The sequence below is a fragment of the Numida meleagris genome, chromosome Z, assembly GCF_002078875.1.
Source record: "Numida meleagris isolate 19003 breed g44 Domestic line chromosome Z, NumMel1.0, whole genome shotgun sequence".
Taxonomy (NCBI): domain Eukaryota; kingdom Metazoa; phylum Chordata; class Aves; order Galliformes; family Numididae; genus Numida; species Numida meleagris.
Window position 1 is genome coordinate 65,852,861 of NC_034438.1, and position 17,821 is coordinate 65,870,681.

The 17,821-nt window shown below is 34.6% G+C and overlaps 1 protein-coding gene across 1 annotated transcript in view; it reads left to right on the top strand.

The window, feature by feature from the left end:
• Positions 1-17,821, top strand: part of CZH9orf84 (chromosome Z C9orf84 homolog) — a 50,949-nt gene extending 33,128 nt beyond the window's left edge. The window contains exons 18-29 of the mRNA XM_021381422.1: positions 1,872-1,944; positions 3,168-3,237; positions 3,755-3,933; positions 4,447-4,552; positions 7,138-7,249; positions 8,198-8,319; positions 9,267-9,360; positions 10,344-10,475; positions 11,787-11,936; positions 13,050-13,221; positions 13,432-13,986; positions 16,288-17,821. Of these exons, the coding sequence (XP_021237097.1) occupies positions 1,872-1,944; positions 3,168-3,237; positions 3,755-3,933; positions 4,447-4,552; positions 7,138-7,249; positions 8,198-8,319; positions 9,267-9,360; positions 10,344-10,475; positions 11,787-11,936; positions 13,050-13,221; positions 13,432-13,986; positions 16,288-16,388 (1,866 nt within the window). The 3' untranslated portion in view covers positions 16,389-17,821. The remainder of the gene's footprint in view (positions 1-1,871; positions 1,945-3,167; positions 3,238-3,754; positions 3,934-4,446; positions 4,553-7,137; positions 7,250-8,197; positions 8,320-9,266; positions 9,361-10,343; positions 10,476-11,786; positions 11,937-13,049; positions 13,222-13,431; positions 13,987-16,287) is intronic.

Here is a 17,821-nt window from a genome sequence, read left to right on the forward strand (position 1 = left end):
ATAGTCTCTCCCCACCTTTCCTGTAGGCTTGTCCAGCGGCTCTCAATGCACTCATTGCCCAACCTGTACTTGTTCTTGCGATTGCCCCCAACACTGGTGCACTACAAAGTCAAGTACAATAAGCTGTTTCATTGGAATTTAAATTGGAAATGAAGCACCTAAAACAAAATGTTATTGATTGGTTTGGTGCTCCTCTTTCAGTAGTACCTTTATGTTGATTTCAGCATCATTTTCTTGTTTGTAATCATAATGCATTTTGCTTTCTGTTACTAGGATCATACTGTACTAGGAGACGTATGACAACTTTGTCATCTTAATGTCAGTTCAGTGACAATTTTGCCTTTCTTATGAACTCCGCTAGATGCGATTTTATTTTGAAATATAACTGAGTTTTAACTTGCCAGTTTGACTTAAATTTGTTTCTCCACAATTTAAGTGCATATGTGATTTTATTCACAATTATAAGATCATGCATTGTTCACTGACATTCAGTGACAGGTCTCAGTTAAACAGAAGAGACAGAAGAAGTATTCTAGCTTTAATGCAAAGTGAAAGTTATATTACGTAAGCCATTTCCTACTCTGTCATATCACATCAGCATCTGTTAGTACAATATGAAACATGATAATCTAGTTATCCTTCAATGAGCCAAAGTTATTACTGATGATAACAGAATAGAAAATCTCCTTTGTAAGCAATAAGTTATTAACAAAACAAAAGAAATAAATTTGAAACGAGTTTCTGATCTGTTTCATTTTGTTTCATTTCTACTCATGATTCTGTAGAATATCATTAAAAATACCATCTAGCTCACAACAGGATGTACTGAGTCTGCTGTTTGATGATGTAGTTAAAAAAACAGATCTGCATTTTAAGTCACAGATCTCCAAAACCGTTTTGAAAGGAACGACTGGGTTGTCAGGTGACTGTTCCCTTCACCAGCATGTGGAAATTTGTCTGTTTTAAGCTTATCAGGTGGATAGATATCCAGGATTTATTTTCTGACAAGGAGTAGTTGACATATATAATTATCTTTTGCCTTTAGGTCTTAGAGTTAGACATGCCATGTGCCTTCTTAAAAGTCTTGTTCTTGTTTGTACCATGAAAAGTGCATATAAAATTTCATACCAGTTCAGAAAGCATCTTGTCTGATGCTGAAAATCTGCTGTAAGTCCTATATGTGTGTACACATGCTTATTTAAATGTTTTGATTATTTAATACAAATTCATTTTGTACCATTCAGAGTCATGGATAAGGTAAAGACATTTTCCAGTAGTGACCAGAGTATGGTTATTTGCTGGATTCTAATCTTTGCAATGTTTCCATCTTCAGCAATGCTTAGTAACTATCAAATGTAATGTCTTTAGAAGTAACACTTCAAAGCATTCCATTTAGAGTCTGGAAAATCTTTCTAATTAGTTTGGCAGTATGTTGTACCTCCCTCCAGTACATCACCACACTAATTCTAAAAATCTTCAGTTTAAGTTTTGCCTCCAAAGGGATAACTTCTCTAATGTGACAATAATAATCTGTCTAGTGCAACAGTAATAATGTAGAGTACTGTCTTAGATAATATCTTTAAATATCATTTTTACTGTGATTTAAAAATTCAGATTTGAGAGTTCTATTAGAAGAGATCTGTCCTTAAAACTGAATTATGGTACTGGTGTCTTCCGTAGTGTAATTTCTCCAAATGCTGTAATAATATTTGCATATACTTGTAATTTTGGAAAATCCTGATGTTTCCATTTTTGCCACCTGCTTGGTCAATCTCATACTTCTTTTGTTGAGAGGAGAAAGAAAGATGTTAAGTAGACTGAAAGAAGTTTTTTACAGTTTGTTTTTACTTTTTTAACTTGCATTCTTCCAGATACTAATCATAACAAGAATGGACTCTGAGAGAGAAAAAGCAGCTCTTATTCACACTGTATCTAGAGTAGAAGGTAAATAATTATTTTAATCTATTTTTGAAAGAAAAAGTTTGTGTATCCTGTGCTTAGTTATTTTCCTCTTCATGTGCTTTTTCAGATGTTTCTCATCTTTCTCTTCATTGGGGACTTTTCCATGTACTGTACTCTGTTTTCTGTTTCCAAACTCTTCTGTAAAACTTCCTTTTTTTTCCCCTTCATTTGTCATTTTTATTTTCACCTGACTGAGACTTCTGATATGATACCTTTTTACAAAAAAATGGGAGTTCATGTGTCAAGTGAAAAATACAATAAACAGAACACAAAGGATATGTGGCACCCATTGCCTAATATAGTTGTATCAGTTGCTCAGATTATCTGTTTATAGTTGATTGAGTGTCAGAAGTTTTCCTCCTTGCATGCCAAGCTTAAGGATAATTTAGAAGTAATTGAACTAAGCTCTCTAACATAAGAAGACTTTAAATGAGTATTTTGGTGTAGCTCATGACTTCCTTTCACCACTTGTTGCTGACCTTGTATGTTAATTGGCTAAATACATGGGCATCATCGATAACAAACTATTACGATCAAGACAGAAACATGAATTTCCTCTCTCCCAGCCCCACTGATAAAGCAACATTGTCATCATTTTACTCGTGTGTAATTTTTATACAAGCTTTTTCAGCATGGGAGATTCATCTGGTAGAAAAAAGCATGTTTCATAAAGATTGATATTTGAGCCTGTACTTATATATAGGGCAAGCCACTGATTCCTTTCATGTTGCTTTTTAAAACTTACTTTTGTGACTCTGCTTGAACTTTAACAGCAGTGTCGTGCATTGTACCGTTCTTCTGCTTTTTAAAATAAAGTTGAATTTCCTGTTCTCTTTAAAGAAAGACTACTTATTTTTCAGAATATTTTAAAGGAGGGAGACATTCACAATGTTGTTACTAATTATAATAATACTTACTGGTGTTTGATTTGTTTTCGCATCTTAAGACTTGATTTCAAACACAAGCCAATCCAACTAACTTAAACTTTTCAAAAGAGGCCTTTATGTTACACAAATAACATTTTTCTAGCTACATCTTCTAATCATTTTTGCAAAACATAAAGCATAATAAAAGCTAATAATAATAAAGCTAATAATAAAATACAGGAATTTAAAACTTAGCAGCAAAAAAATGCTTCCTTCAGTACTAGCTTTGTACTAGCAGAAGCCAACTTACTGATTAAGATTTTAATTATTTTTATGCAGGTTTAAAAGCAATTGATTTGAATTCTGAGGAAAAAGGAAACATTCTGGGTTATAAAGATATCATAAGCAAGTAAGTTAAAGTCTGGATTCTAAAAAACATAGCCAGCAGTCCTTTCTCATGCTATCTGCAGTAAAACTTTTCTTCATTTTCATTGTAGTATCTTGTTCTGGATAAATTTTCAGAATATGGGTCTACACCTTCATTCTGAGAGGAGAAAATTTTGTCCAAACTCCAGTAAAATGCTTAGTTACAAGGCTCAGAGGAACTTCCCTTGCAATTGCAAATACGTGTTTTAGAAAAACTCTCCAGTGTGTAAAATAAAAGGTGTAAGGTTGAAATAATGACAAAGTAAGAGTATGCAGGAAGATAGGAATTGTTTAAATAAATAATTGGAGCATGGGGGAATGCAGCTTTAAATTTTACAATGACTTTTTAAAACAATTATAGTTTTTAAATTTAGGAAGAGTAAGTTCTTTTTCCGAACAGACCTCAAACAACCGTAATTCTTCAAAGTAAAAATGTGTTTAATTTGTTCTGAGTGTAGTTGTACCTGAACATGTTCTTAATTTTTTTTTTTAATTCTCAGTAGATATGCCTGTGTTATTATACAAAATCAGAACATTGGAGCTGACTTCCCTTGGAGACATTTCTCATTAGTGATAGAATATGATTATTCTGAAAACTCTTGCTGGAAAAGACTGTGTGAAAATCTAAATATTACTTACATGACTTTTAAAACCATCCTCCCTGAAGCAGTGCAAATGGGTAAGTGCTTTCCAGACCTGTAGTAAACAATTGGACTGACATACAAGAGGAAAGTATTTTCTATTCTCTGAAATGCTACATTTGTGTGTGTGTGGATGAGAATGGGTCATAAATTATGCAGGATAAAACTAGGCAAATATTGCTGATTATCTATACTGAAAGATTGGAAGATGTTTTTCTTAGGTTATGATCTTAGTTTTGGCCCGGATGTGGTAGTAAGTGTTGGTGATCCCTTATAAAACACTTGTGCCAAGTTTACAGGTTGCTGACAGTTCATAAAAACTGTATCTACCCTTCCTCACACTGACGGAATGTTCCTGTGAATCTAAAAGAATAAAGCTAAATTTGAAAGCAATTCAGAAGAGTTTAATTTTGGGGAAAAATAGTATATAATGGAAGCATTGTGAGGGGGATGAATAAAAGCTGCATATTTTGAATATATATCAATTTAAATACTGAAATACATCTTTAACTTTTTGCTCACTAAACTATTATGTATGCAAAATGTTTCAGGGAATCACTGTGGTTCATTTCTTCTGGAGGTACAGATTCCTTATGTGTTTTTCACCACTGAAGGTCTTCTTAATATGCCAGATTTTCTTCAGCTTTTGGAATCTCAGTGAGTGAAAATGACATGTTTAATCTTACAAACTAATTACTTTCAGCTTTCCAGGGTACAGAACCAGTTTTCTAGAATATAGATCCCTTTTTTGGGTTGGAAGGGACCTTACAGATCAGACCCTCTGGCATGGGTAGGGTTGCCATCCACTAAATCAGGCACTGGATCAGGCTGCCCGGGGTCCATTCAACCTGTCCTTGAATGCCTCCATGGATAGGGCATCCAAAGCTTCTCTGGGCAGCCTGCGCCTGTGCCCCACCATTCTGAGTGAAAAATTTCTTCCTAACATCTAATCTAAACCTGTCCTCTCTTAGTTTAAAACTGTTTCCCCTTGTTCTGCCACTATCAGACCACACAAAAAGTAGCTCTCCCTGCTGTTTATAAGCTCCTTCTAAGCACTTGAGGGCTGCAGTGAGGTCTCCCTCCAAGCCTTATCTTTTATCTGAACAAGCCCAGCTCTCTCAGCCTGTCTTCACAGGAGAGGTGCTGCAGCCCTCTGATGATCCTTGTGGTCTCCTCTGGACCCACTCCAGTAGCTCCATGTCTTTATTGTGCTGGGCGCCTCCTGTATGTACGTATGTAGAACTCCAGGTAGGGCCTCATGAGGGCAGAGCAGAAGGTGACAGTCACTTCCCTTACCCTGCTGGCCACCCCTCTTTTAATGCAGCTCAGGATATAGTCAGCCTTCCAGGCTGCAAGCGTACACCGCTGGCTCGCAAACAGCTTTTCATCCACCAGGTGCCCAAAGGCCTTCTCAGCAGGGATGCTCTCAGCGAGTTCTCCCAGTCTGTACTCATATCTGCAGTTTCCCCAGTTCTGGTGCAGCACCTTGCACTCGGCCTTCTTCAGTCTCTGTCAGTTCACATTGGCCCACTTTTCAAGCTTCAAGTCCCTTTGGATTGCATCCCTCCCTTCTATTCTGTCAACTGCACTGCTCAGCTGGGTGTCATCAGCAAATTGCACTCGATCCCACTGTCTAGATCATTGATAAAGAATGTATGATCTTCCTGATGTAAGATACTTTACCACAATTAGAGTATTAGCATTGCAAGAGACAATAAGTTTTTCTGCTAAAGTAAATGCGTTTATTCTATAGATTCACACATATCTCAACCGCAGGATAATATGTTGATTTTTTTTAATTTTAAAGATAAGCTGGAACTTTTGATTAAAACAACTATGTTAGTTGTCTATTTTCCCTGAAAATCACAGTGTCATCAAAAAAAAAGAAGAGGCTAAGTTAAAAATAAACAAATAAATACTTTAGTTGTTAATTTAAGATTTAATATTTGCTAAATTTTGAAATCGTCTTCAGCTTGTACAAAAATTTGCATATTTGTAAACCATTGCCATTGTGTATTTTTTTCTTTGACATAATTTTCTTGCGTTTTACTTTCCTAACAATAAATACCTACTAAACAGTCTTCTACCCCTCTCCCCCCCCAAAAAAAAAAAGAAAGAAGAGAAATAACAACGTCATCTACTAAACCTAGTGCCAGGGATGCATGTTGTTAACTTCACCATGCTGTTAAAGAGACTTTCCAGCTTTTTATACCTAATTGCAGTTTGACAGGCAAAAATAATGCTTAATATTCAAAATTTAAACATTCCATTTGAAATACACAAGTTCACCATTCAGCTTGGCCAGCAGCTAATATTCAGAGATGATTTTCAGTAGTTTCCCAGCAGAACCTCTTCACACTCACCTAAATAAATAGGTAGTTTCAGAGATGCCTATAGTTCCCCTTTCAGCTCATGGTCTGAATATGCTGTCCATACAAGTTTTTAGGAAACTTTTTCCTAGCAGATTCTGGTCCCTTGTGTTTCCCAGGGATGAGGCCAATTCATGCGGCTGTCATTTCCCCTCAGCTTCCCACCTTAGTCAGCCAAGACTTCTCTATAATTCTAAGCATGCAATGCTCATTCAGTGAGTTTTTGCTGGCATTGCTTGTAAAACAACATTGTGCTGCAGGTGGTTCTCTTTCAGTAAAAAAAAAAAAAAAAAAAAAATTAGGATCATGCTAACAGCAGTCAGTAATTTTTCACCCAGTTTGCTTTCCCCGTGCTGCACAATTGTGAAAGGAAGGAAAGAAATGCAATACACATGTAATTACTCCAAAAGAAGTTAAGGAGATTTTAATTATCGTTCCACAAACATCAGTGAGCGTATTTGCTTTATTTATTTATCTTAGTTTCTGTATTATTTCATGTTTTATAATCTCAAAGAGTGTCTATCAAGGTCATATGCCACGAAACTAACAATCTAATTGAATTAGAATCACCTATGTTGGAAGAGACCTTCAAGATCATCTAGTCCAACTTGTGTCCCCTTGGTTCAGGAGTCTAATGGGTTTCAGCCTAGTAGTATTTCAGTATGTTACTTCTACAATGATGGTTATTCTCTGAACGTGTCTCAAAGTTAGTTAACCTGATCATTTGAGAAGGATCACATTATTAAAACAACAGTATGAAAACAACACGTAACCATAAAAATTGTATTAAGAAATGAATGCTATTCATTTCCTTTAAGAAAATCTTAGTATTTTAATTAACTGAGATTCAGTAACAGAATTTGACTTATACAGCTACAGCATTACTTTTGTTGAAAGAAGCTGCAGTTACTCCTTAAGGCTGCTTGGAGATACAGACCGATATGTTGTGTTGACGATAGATGAATGTACTGCTATCTTCTTGCAGGTACAAAATGAAAATATTATGTTCAAATTCTATAGTGGTATGTATCACTTCAAGACCATGTCTGCACCCTTCTAATGTATCTTTTGTTCTTAATAATATCAAAATCATGCATTTTCTCATGACACAAATTATTTCCAAATTCATTAACTCCAAAATTCTGTCTATGCCAGCTTGACTAGTTAAAAATGTTCTCCTCTCACTACTGACATTTTTCACAGAAGTGTCATAATTCACTTCAAATTAGATTGTACTAAATATGGTTAAAATATGTAGTTGAGGATAAGATTGTATACTGAATATTGTAATAACCAGTTAAGTATATTTGTGTGACTATATTCTTGTACCACTGTGCATGTTAATTCTTCCCATTTCAGATAGTTGTCTGAATTAATTTAGAGAATAATTCATTCTGATTTTTATAAAAATAAGTAATACTTTAAATGACAGGATAGTATGTAAAATCTGTTACATAGCAAGACAAATGCCAGAACAGGTAGAAGAGCAGTTACTGATAAGGAATAAAGTAATCAAATAGAACTGCAAGCGCAATGCAGATAGATATTCCTACATGCAATTTACTGCAAGTGGTTGTGCAATTAGCAGTGCTGTATTTTATAAAGTCAGTGTAGGTATAATGTGATTTATATATGTTATGTTAACTACTGCGGGGATTTGAAACAGTATTTTGCATTGTTAAAACTTCGCAAAAACTTAGAACACCTTCAAAAGTTAGTAGAAGTGTCTCTATTTTACAGGGTAAATAAAAAAGTGTAAAGAAATTAATTAGCTTCTTTCTGATTCTCAGATATGTCTTTGTTGTTTATATTATTTACCTATAAGCATGTTTGATCTAACTCATATATAGTACAGCAATGCATATGAAAAGATTGTGACAGCCACTATAATATGTTTATTTAGCTTTTACTTTTTGTATTAATTTCATGGTAGAATATGGATGAATTAAGTAATGAGAAATCCTGCGACAATGTAATATTGAAGCTGACAGCATTATCGCTCCAATATACGTGCTGTTGGGTTGTTTTCTGTTCCAGAGAAAGACTGAGTTTGGAGTAAGTAAATAAATTCTTTTGCTGTCTTGGTATTTTTAAACAAAGCTATTGCTAAGGGAAGCCGCATACCAGAACAAGCTGAAACTCTCTGTTATTTGAATTTCTCTGTAGGGACACATTTCTCTTAGATGAATACGTGTATTCTAAGCTTGTATTTCTAACATGCTCTAAACGTTTCACCTTGTTACATCATTGTCATGACCCCCACAAAAAACTCAGTGGAGGCCCCCCAGAAACCAGCAATGTTGATTTTCGTATGTTATATTGTTTCTAGTCACATGAAAATTAAAGAAATTGTTGTAATAACATAGGAGGCTTTGAGGCAGGTAATGCTAATATATGACGTTTTTATTAAATATTTCAAATCAGCAGGTCCAGAAAAGTCACAGTATTAAGGATGTTATCAGCAGCAACTATGCTTTTGAAGTGTTTGAAGTAAATTAATCACCATAAATACATAGTTATGAATTACTTCTACCTTAGCATCACTCTGTATGATTTCCAAGAGGGGGATGTTCTTCAAGTGTTCTTCAAGTCCATCAGTAGTTCTTTTGCTGTGGAAGTGCTGCTTTTATTGATACAGCTCTTAAGCAGTTCTTCATTACTTATTGTGAGATTTTTTTCTGTAAGAAAGCAAGTGGTAAATTTTTCATGCACATGTGTATGATTTTTCTCCAGTGACTGACCCTGATTCAGCCTTTTTGCTTCAGGTCAGGCTTCCTTTGCTGAAAGCTGGCTCCATTTTCTTCTTTACAATGTCTCCTTCAGTTCTTAGTCATTTAATACCCCCTAGTTATCTTTTCACAGATAATAATGTTCAAGGAAGTGTACTAGTGTTCTGAATTCCAGGAAATGGAACAGAAATTTATTAACACGGAGAACAAACAGTTCACATTTATTACATGTGCATATAAAATATCAATGGTCTAATTAAACTGTTCTTACAGGTACAGTCTCAGGGGAGATACTCTTCTCAGCCTTGTCTTAATTTATGCCGCTTTGATAGAATTTACGCAGAAATCAGAAGACTTCGAAGTGAAGGTAATTTTTTTTCATAATGGTTCTTCACTGTGTGATATTTCCAAAGTATTTTATTGAAGTACACATTCAACAACAGAAACAGGAAATAATTCAAAATTCAGAAAATAAGATAAAGGACTTCAGTTTGATACTTTTGAAGTCAGTAAAAAACTCTGATTGACTCTAGTACTCACTGAATGAGGTTTTTGCAGAAGCTAGACAGTATTTTGCAGCCGGAATTGAAGAAATGAGGTTGTACCTTTAATTTTATGAATACTAGAGTGTGTATTAATCCTCTTGTTATCCTATTAATGCCTTAATTTAAAGCTTTTGGTTAATATTGTTATTAATGTAGTGGAAAAGAAAGTGTACATTTTCTCTGTAATGTCAGCCAGCTTGCCTCATTTTTATTACGTGACTACAAATATTATGCTTTTATTCTTTATAAATAAAAAAAATGCAGCATCTAGAATAATTCACATTAAAAAATGGGGAAAAAATTTCATGTCTTCCTTTTGCAAGAAGTAGCCTTTTTAGGCAATTTTTAAAAACTCATTTATATATTAATGTTTGTTTCAAAATTATCTGGTTAAGTTAAAGATTATTTCAATCCATTTATACAGCAGTATAGTTGACGGTTTGTCTGGAAATTACCTACCTCTTCAGAGGGTTGCGTGTTTCTATCTTCTTAAATGATTCTGGGCATTTCAGAATTGCCTGTTTTGAACTCATTCCAATAACTCTGATAACATGTAAGAGATCTATAGAAGAAACTAAATTTTGCCTACATTGGATTTGTATAAATAATGAGTGTAATCTGGAGCCAGGTTTGAAGTTCAACTGTGTAATGAGCATAGATGTGGTTTAGTTAGTAGCCTTACTAGCTATTGTGCTCAGGGTCACAGTTAAGGTTTTCAGTCTGCTAACTACTACTGTCAATTAAGTCATTTGGAGTTTTATTCCTTAGTAAAAGCTTTAACCAAAATTATTATTATTACTTCTAGGTAGTCCTTACACCAGGGATTGAAGAGGCAGCACTGCTGATTCGTCAAATAGCTGACAATATTTTGATGACATCTAGTTTCAGTCCTCATGAATGGCTGGACAGATCTTGGCTTTCTGTCTTGCCATCTGAGGTTTATTTAACTTTATATTATATTGCACTGTTTTCTTCTTGTTTCTCAGGCTAAGTTCTGGGTGAAATTTTTTTAAATATATTGTTATATTAATTAATTTTTACATTTTGTATATGTGTATGTAGGTATATACATTATAGGTACATACATAAACACACACACACATGTAAAGCTTCTGACATCAGTCGTCTCTGTTAGCAGAATTAGGATTTTCCCTGTGCTTTCACCATTAATCTTTAGAGAAATTTATCCTCCACGTCTCTAGGCTGTTATGTATGACTGTCATCCTTTCAACACTACATTTGAAGAACTATCCAAACTGTAAAAGATAAAGACATAGTGGCTCACTTGGGTAGTAAGCCAAATTCATCAATGCTGATCCATTATTGAGTCAGTGAAGTTGCTTACAGAGTTGTTTTACCACAAGCTAGTAAAAATTTGCTTAATTCTTCATTCAGTATTTGGAAATAGATATTACTATACCACGTCCACCAATCATGTTTAAATATTGATGTTTGCTAGTGTGTATATTGAGGTTTCCAAATTAAACATAAAGATTTAGTCATTTTAAATGAAAACCTGAACTCTTAAAAAGTCAAGATACTTTTTAGAGTTTGCAAAATTCAAAAGCATTTTTAATAAGTCCTTGGCATGGCCTTTCAAATGTGGAATAGTGGATTATAACTCTTCCAAATTAGAAATTAAGGATACTGTTTAAAAAAAAGAAAAGACTGAGAGAAGTGATTGGTTGTATTTTATCTCTGTTAAAGGCATTAGATCCTGATGCGTTGAATGCAGAGCTTTGTGAAAGTCAGGAACTGTAAGCTGACATTCTTTAGATACTAGAGCTTTCAAGTTACTGCCCCTTGTGTGACATTCAATCTCCACCTAGTAATTCCTGCTTTTAGTACCTATCTCATTGCTGTTTACAAATGTAACTTCTGTAAAATAAAATAGTTTTGTTGGTCTCTCTTGACTTAAATAATTCTTTTCAAGACAGAAAATAAACAGTAAAACTGGTAGTGTCTTTGAAATCAAGTTTGAATGATTCACTGGCTTCTGTAAAATATTATAGAAATATTTTTTACTGTACTTGCTTTTTATCAAACTTCTGTGCAAAATTTAGTCTTTAACAAGAACGGTGCACTGTTAGAAATGTTGCAAAAAATAAAATTTATGTGTCTGGCATAAAACACCTATCTAGAACTGCACAGATTCAAAGCTCTAGTTCTATGATGTGACCTATTGATAGGATTGTCATCAAGAAAGATAAATAAATGAAACATCTGACAAAATTATTTCCATTTCCAGATGGAGAAATGCTTGCTTACTTTTCCATGTATCAACCCTCTGGTTGCTCAGTTGATGTTAAAGAAGGAATCTTCTTTGAACAGGCTTTTTCTTGCAAGCTTTGATCAACTTCAGGAATTCCTACCAGAGGTTCCAAAAAAAGTCCTAAAGGTCAGTCAGATGTAATTTATGTACTAGCTCAGTCTACTTGCACAGTTGTCGTTCTTCCTCTTTTTTCTTTTTTTAATCTGATGCTATATGGCTATTTGCTAGTGTCATTTAAAAATGAATTAAGCAATGTGTTATTAGTTTCAAAACTTAAGTGTATTGTTCGTGCTTAAATTATTGCCCTTGCTAATCCTCAACAGATTTTGTTGTGCCATCATTATGTTTGTGTGAAGATTATTAGAACTGGAAAAATTCCTTAACTGGGAAAATACTCTGAATAATAAAGTGGAAAAAAGTCTAAGCTGTCTCATATCAAGTATCCTATGAGCATACACATTTACACATCTCTATAAAACAGGAATTGTTTTCCAATTGTTTTCTTTTCTTCCTCCCCTTCCCTCCTGCTGTCCATTTTCTTACAGTACAGTACACCCACCACTTGTAAACTCACTGCAGTGATCATTTGAAAGAGCCCTTTGAAGAGTTTAATTCTGTCAGCTGAAGTGTCTGAAATTCTGTCTGCAGCTGCAATTGTTTGCTGCTACTGTTTCAGTTTGGCCAAGTCTGGGAAAATTACTGACTCTCTATAATCAGCTAGCTAGGTAAAAGAACTCACAGCTTTTATCAATCAAGAAAAGGGGAGGACGTCTTGCTTTCCTGAATAAATTCAGTAAAGGTGAAAAAGGAAGGGATCAGATATTTGGGCACTATTAACTTATGCATGTTATTATAATAACCCTGTGTGTGTATAGTAGTGTTCACTGAGTGAAAAGTGTTTCATCGGTTTCATCCTTCTGTGACATGCAAAATGCACCAATACATTGCAGATGCTACTTCTTTCAGTCCTATCTCATGAAAAACAGTATATTAAGATAGTGGTTTACTTGTGTTTCAAGTAACATGCTATTTATTACTTAGTATGTTTATAGATGTAAGACTGGTGGCGCATTGTCTGCTGTAAGTGACTTTCTGTATTGCCAAGTCTTTTATTTTTATTTCCAGTAAAAAAAAATTTATATATAAGCTTTTGAATCCTTACTGGTGATTTAATTTTTCATATTTGAGGGTGTAGACTTTCACTATAAACACTGCTCAGATGCTTTCCTTTGTTTTCAGCATTTTAGTGACATTACTTCTTCATACAGCCCAAATGCTGCTGCTCCACTGAAAACAGCAGTGAAACATGCATCACCTCCAGAAAACTGGAATACCTTTAAAAGACTCTATCCAGATTATAAGCAAAATTGTCAGTCTTTAGAGTTGCTACCTAAAGCACAAACCAGCACAGGTAATTACTGCCAAAATGTATCATCTCTGAAACCAGGTGAAAGTCTAAGTAGATTAGAATCTTTTATTTTCTAACCACTGCAAGATCAATCGTTCTGAAGAGACAGACTATATTTTAATGCTCAATGGATTGCTTTTTTATTTAAAAATTTAGAGAGTGATGCTGATTTTTCATTTTTCAAGCAGAATGATTCAAATTTTTCTCCACCAGGGCCATCTCATGTGAATTCTGAAGCCACATTTCTTCCATTGAAAAATAAACAAGGTTTCATTGACTCTGACCTTTCAAGCTGTATGCATGAGAGACCGTGTTTTTCAGAAGTAGTTCCAGAAAGGAAACAGAATTTCTTTGTTGTACCAAAAGGCTGTGAAGATTTTGCTCATCTAAATGCTATGAATTCTTTTTATGTTAAAGGTCAGGCTTTCAGGACACACTGTATCTCTGACCATTCCTCCAAAAATTCTGAAAAAGATTTCTTTACAACTTTCAGTGACTGTATACCTCACAACAGCTCGACAGCTTTTCTGGAAGAATTTAGAGGCACAACATTTAAGAGCCTGGAAGTTCTCACTGATGAGACTCCATGGAATGACATTTCATCCACTTGCGCATACAATTCGTTTGCACCTAACTTTATTCACTCTGATTCCCTTGTTGATCCAGATGAAATTCAAAGTCTGTGTTTCCAAAACCAAGGTCAAGAACCTTCAGGAAGGGGACAGAAAGGTCCACCATTCTTATGGGCAAAAGGAAAAAAACTAACAGGTGCGTACAAAACAAGCAGAATTTGCTGAAATTTTATTTGTAACTTCATTGGAAAAAGTACTATCTATAAAACTCAACTTCATATTTTCTTTAAATAATTATTTAATCCAGTCTAACATTACCAATTTTCTCTTGTGAAAAACACTTCCACTTATGTTTCTTGTGTAATAAAAGATTCCTAAGTATTTATGTTTAGTTCAGAGCAATAAGAAATTAAGATATAAATCATGGAATGGCTTGGGTTGGAAGGGACTTAAAGCCCACCCAGCTCAAACCTCCTTCCCTGGGCAGTGTTGCCATCCACTAGATCAGGCTGCTCAAGGCCCCATTCAAACTGGCCTTGAATGCCTCCGAGCATGGGGCACCCACAGCTTCTCTGGGCAGCCTCACCACCTTCTGAGTAAAGATTTTCTTCCTTCTGTCTAATCTAAATCTCCCATCTTTAAAACCATTACTCCTTGTCCGATCACTACATGCCCTTGTAAAATGCCTCTCTCCGTCTTTCTTACAATAGACTACCTTTAAATGCTGAAAGGCTGCAGTGAGGTCTCCCCTGAGTCTTCTTTGGTACTAATGTCTCCAGGGCTAAACTATGCATCTTGAAATTATTACAAAGCGTATTTCACCTAACAGAGAATTTAGTATGTTTTTACAGATAAAATTCAAGCTTGGTTTTGTGGGTTTTTTTTGCAGTGTCTTTGTTTGCTTATTTGTTTTGTTTTCTTATCCATGGCTAAGCACAGTTTCTTATCCATCCTAAACACAGTTAGCCTAAGGCATTTTTTATAAGGCATGGTATGTATCCACGGAACCTTAAAAGTAAGAAAATGTCATTAGTCCCTATTAGATTAAATATTGTTTTATTGTATATTGTGAGTTTGTTTCATTTTTTTAATCTGCTGCTTCTTAAAAGGCAAGATGCCAAGTTCTTAAAAAATATAAGGTTAACCTTCTTAAATAAAGCTCCTAAACCTTAGTATAGATAATTTAATATATGTTGTCTCTGTTACTGTCTAAAGTTAAAAGTCCTGGTGAAAGAGCAAAGTCAGCACAGTGTTAAATACATTCACTAATTAGATCAGACACATTCATGTAAAGTATAAGTAACTAACTGATATCATTGTGTTTAACGGGCTGCTTAAGGCAATTCTGGCACTAAATAGAGGAAAAGGTAATTGGATATGGTGAAGTTCTTTCAATTTTCAAGCTATGAACATTAAAATGCTCAACCAAAATTATGAATAGACCTTTTGTATCTCCATTGGAATAAAAACTGTGACCTGCAGTATTGCTGGATAGTTAACAGTATTTCAGTAACCTGTAACTGATACTGATAGCAGAAAATTCTAACCCCAGTAGTTTCAGTTGATCAGGGCAGTTCTTCAGTTACGGTACTCCGAAAACAATGTGATCTCCCACTGATTAGTTTTCTGTGATACTCTTGCCTGATATGGCAAAGATAAACTAACAACTGAATCAAATCAAAAAAGGGTAAGTGAATTTGCCTAATGTTTTGGGACAGTAGGCATGTTTTACTTTATCATCCATTAGCCAAGGAAAAACCAACGGCTGTTAATTAAGCTGTGCATGCTAATGCAAAAAACACATCAATACAATGAAAGCTTTCTGAAATCTCAGATTTAAGAAATGTATACAGAGTCGAGTTAGAAAGACACATTGGAGACCTTCAGGGACTTTTGTATGTTTCGGAAAAAATATTAATTAAACTTCAAACAATTAATGTCAGTACACCAAGCCACTATTTTTACTGACACAGATGAAATTCTTAAATAAGTGTTAAAGTTCTATTGTGATACATTTTGTATGGGCTAAACAGAATTTTCTTCCATTGAAGTATATTGATAAAACAACTTCTCAAATATTTTATTGTAAAAAATACTTGATCCTTAAGAATATAAAAAACTTTCTTTAACTTGGGGACAACTTCTGTCTCTGTTTTAAAAGAATTAACTTTTATAATTAATGAATAGTACTGAGTGTAATATTAATGAAATAGGAACACGTTTGAAAACCTGTACTGAAATAGTGTGGTTAAGCACAGTGCAGGTTGATTTTGTATATAAGGTCCTATACTATTATTATGGGGTAAAATGCGTCAAACTGATCAGTAATAATAAACAGCAGTTAATGCCTCTACATGTTTAATTTTATGGTAGTTAACATTTTTCATACAAATTATACTCGTTAAAGCTGAAGTCTATTACTGCTTCTGAGAAACACATAGCTGAGTTTGTATTTTTAGCTTGTTATGCCTATACTTTATTTCCTTTTCTTTACCAGATTCAGGATTTGAAGAAGTACCAAGGATCAAAAAAAGGAGACTGATGTATGAAAGAGTCCCTGGAAGAGTTGATGGACAAACACGTCTTAAATTCTTTTGAATGGAAGGGTGACTTACATGCCACATTTTTTTTTTTCCCAATCCTTAAACCGTTTGAGTGGAAATGTATTAAATTATTATTTTTTGATGTTCATTTTTTAAAGAGAAATTAGTGTTGGGGATTTCCTACTAAATAAAGATTTCTTTTTTTAGTTCTCACTAAACAAACTGGTTCCTTTAGCCAGGAGAATTATTGCTGTGAATACTTACCCGTCTGTTCATATAAATCGTATAAAGTTACTTTGTTGTTCTTTATTAAAAAAAGAAAAAAGAAAAAGCATGCTGAAGCACACTGAGTTTTCAAGTGACCTATGTTTCCTCCCTGAGCATGCAGGCTTCCATGTTCTATAGGAGGACTGAATTCACCTGAATCTCAAAACTGATGATAAAGTCTTAGAAATTCCTTGCATATAAAGCAAGAGATCTTTCTATTGTCCTTTGGGTTCAGTTCCACTTCATTCCTTCTGACAGCTCCTCTGGAAGCCCTGTGATGTTATAAGTTCCTTTATGGCTTGAGTGTGGCTTTACTCATAACCAACCTTCAGGAAGAACACATTTGTTTTATCTACAGCACATGAAAGATAGTTGAAGTTGATGATTCTCATAGATTTGATTCAGAAAATAACACTGTGACTCTAGCTTTCCACATAATCAAGTGGAGGCTGTTGATGTACCCATTTTTCTGCCAGATACACTGCTTCTGTGTGAAAGAAGATGAGAATCATCTCGGACACAATACCAGAAATGTCAGACTACAGCAAGAAAGGATAGGAGATTAAACAACAAAAAAGTCATCTCAGTTGCAAGCTACAGAAGGGAGATGTGTCCAGCTCCCCACTCTCCATCAAAGGATTTGACAACAGAGCTAGAGATATTTGTGGAGGCAGTGGTAGAGAGTAACTCCATGCTGCTGCTGCAATGCATAGTCTGCCAGCTTCAGAATATTAGTGTCTGTTCAGAAGCCTTCCATTCAGATGATTCAGTTTTCTAACTCTCTCTCTTTTTTTAAAGTTTAATGCAGTAATAAAAAAAAAACAACCCATATGTATGGTTTAGGCCCGCAGTAAAATAATTTCTTGATATTGAGTGTTCATTAAGAACGTATTCGTTATCTGGATAAATACAACTAGTTCTTAGAGGAGCAGCTTTGATTTCTCAGTGAAAACGTGACTCTGATTGTTAACTGAGAACTCCTAGAAGTGTGATGACAGTTCCAGGAGTAATTGTAGTTGACAGTAATATCCACAGGTTATTTGTATCCAGACTCTTTGCAGGATTTCAAAAAATACTTTTCATGTGTAGTATAACAAAGTGTTTTGTAGGATTGTAAATTTGCCAGTGTTTCCATGTTTGACCATGTTTTGAAAGTAGCTACTAAAATAAAAGTTGCAGTTTGCTCGCTATTTCTGGCCCATTTTTGTGGTTGCTTGACCT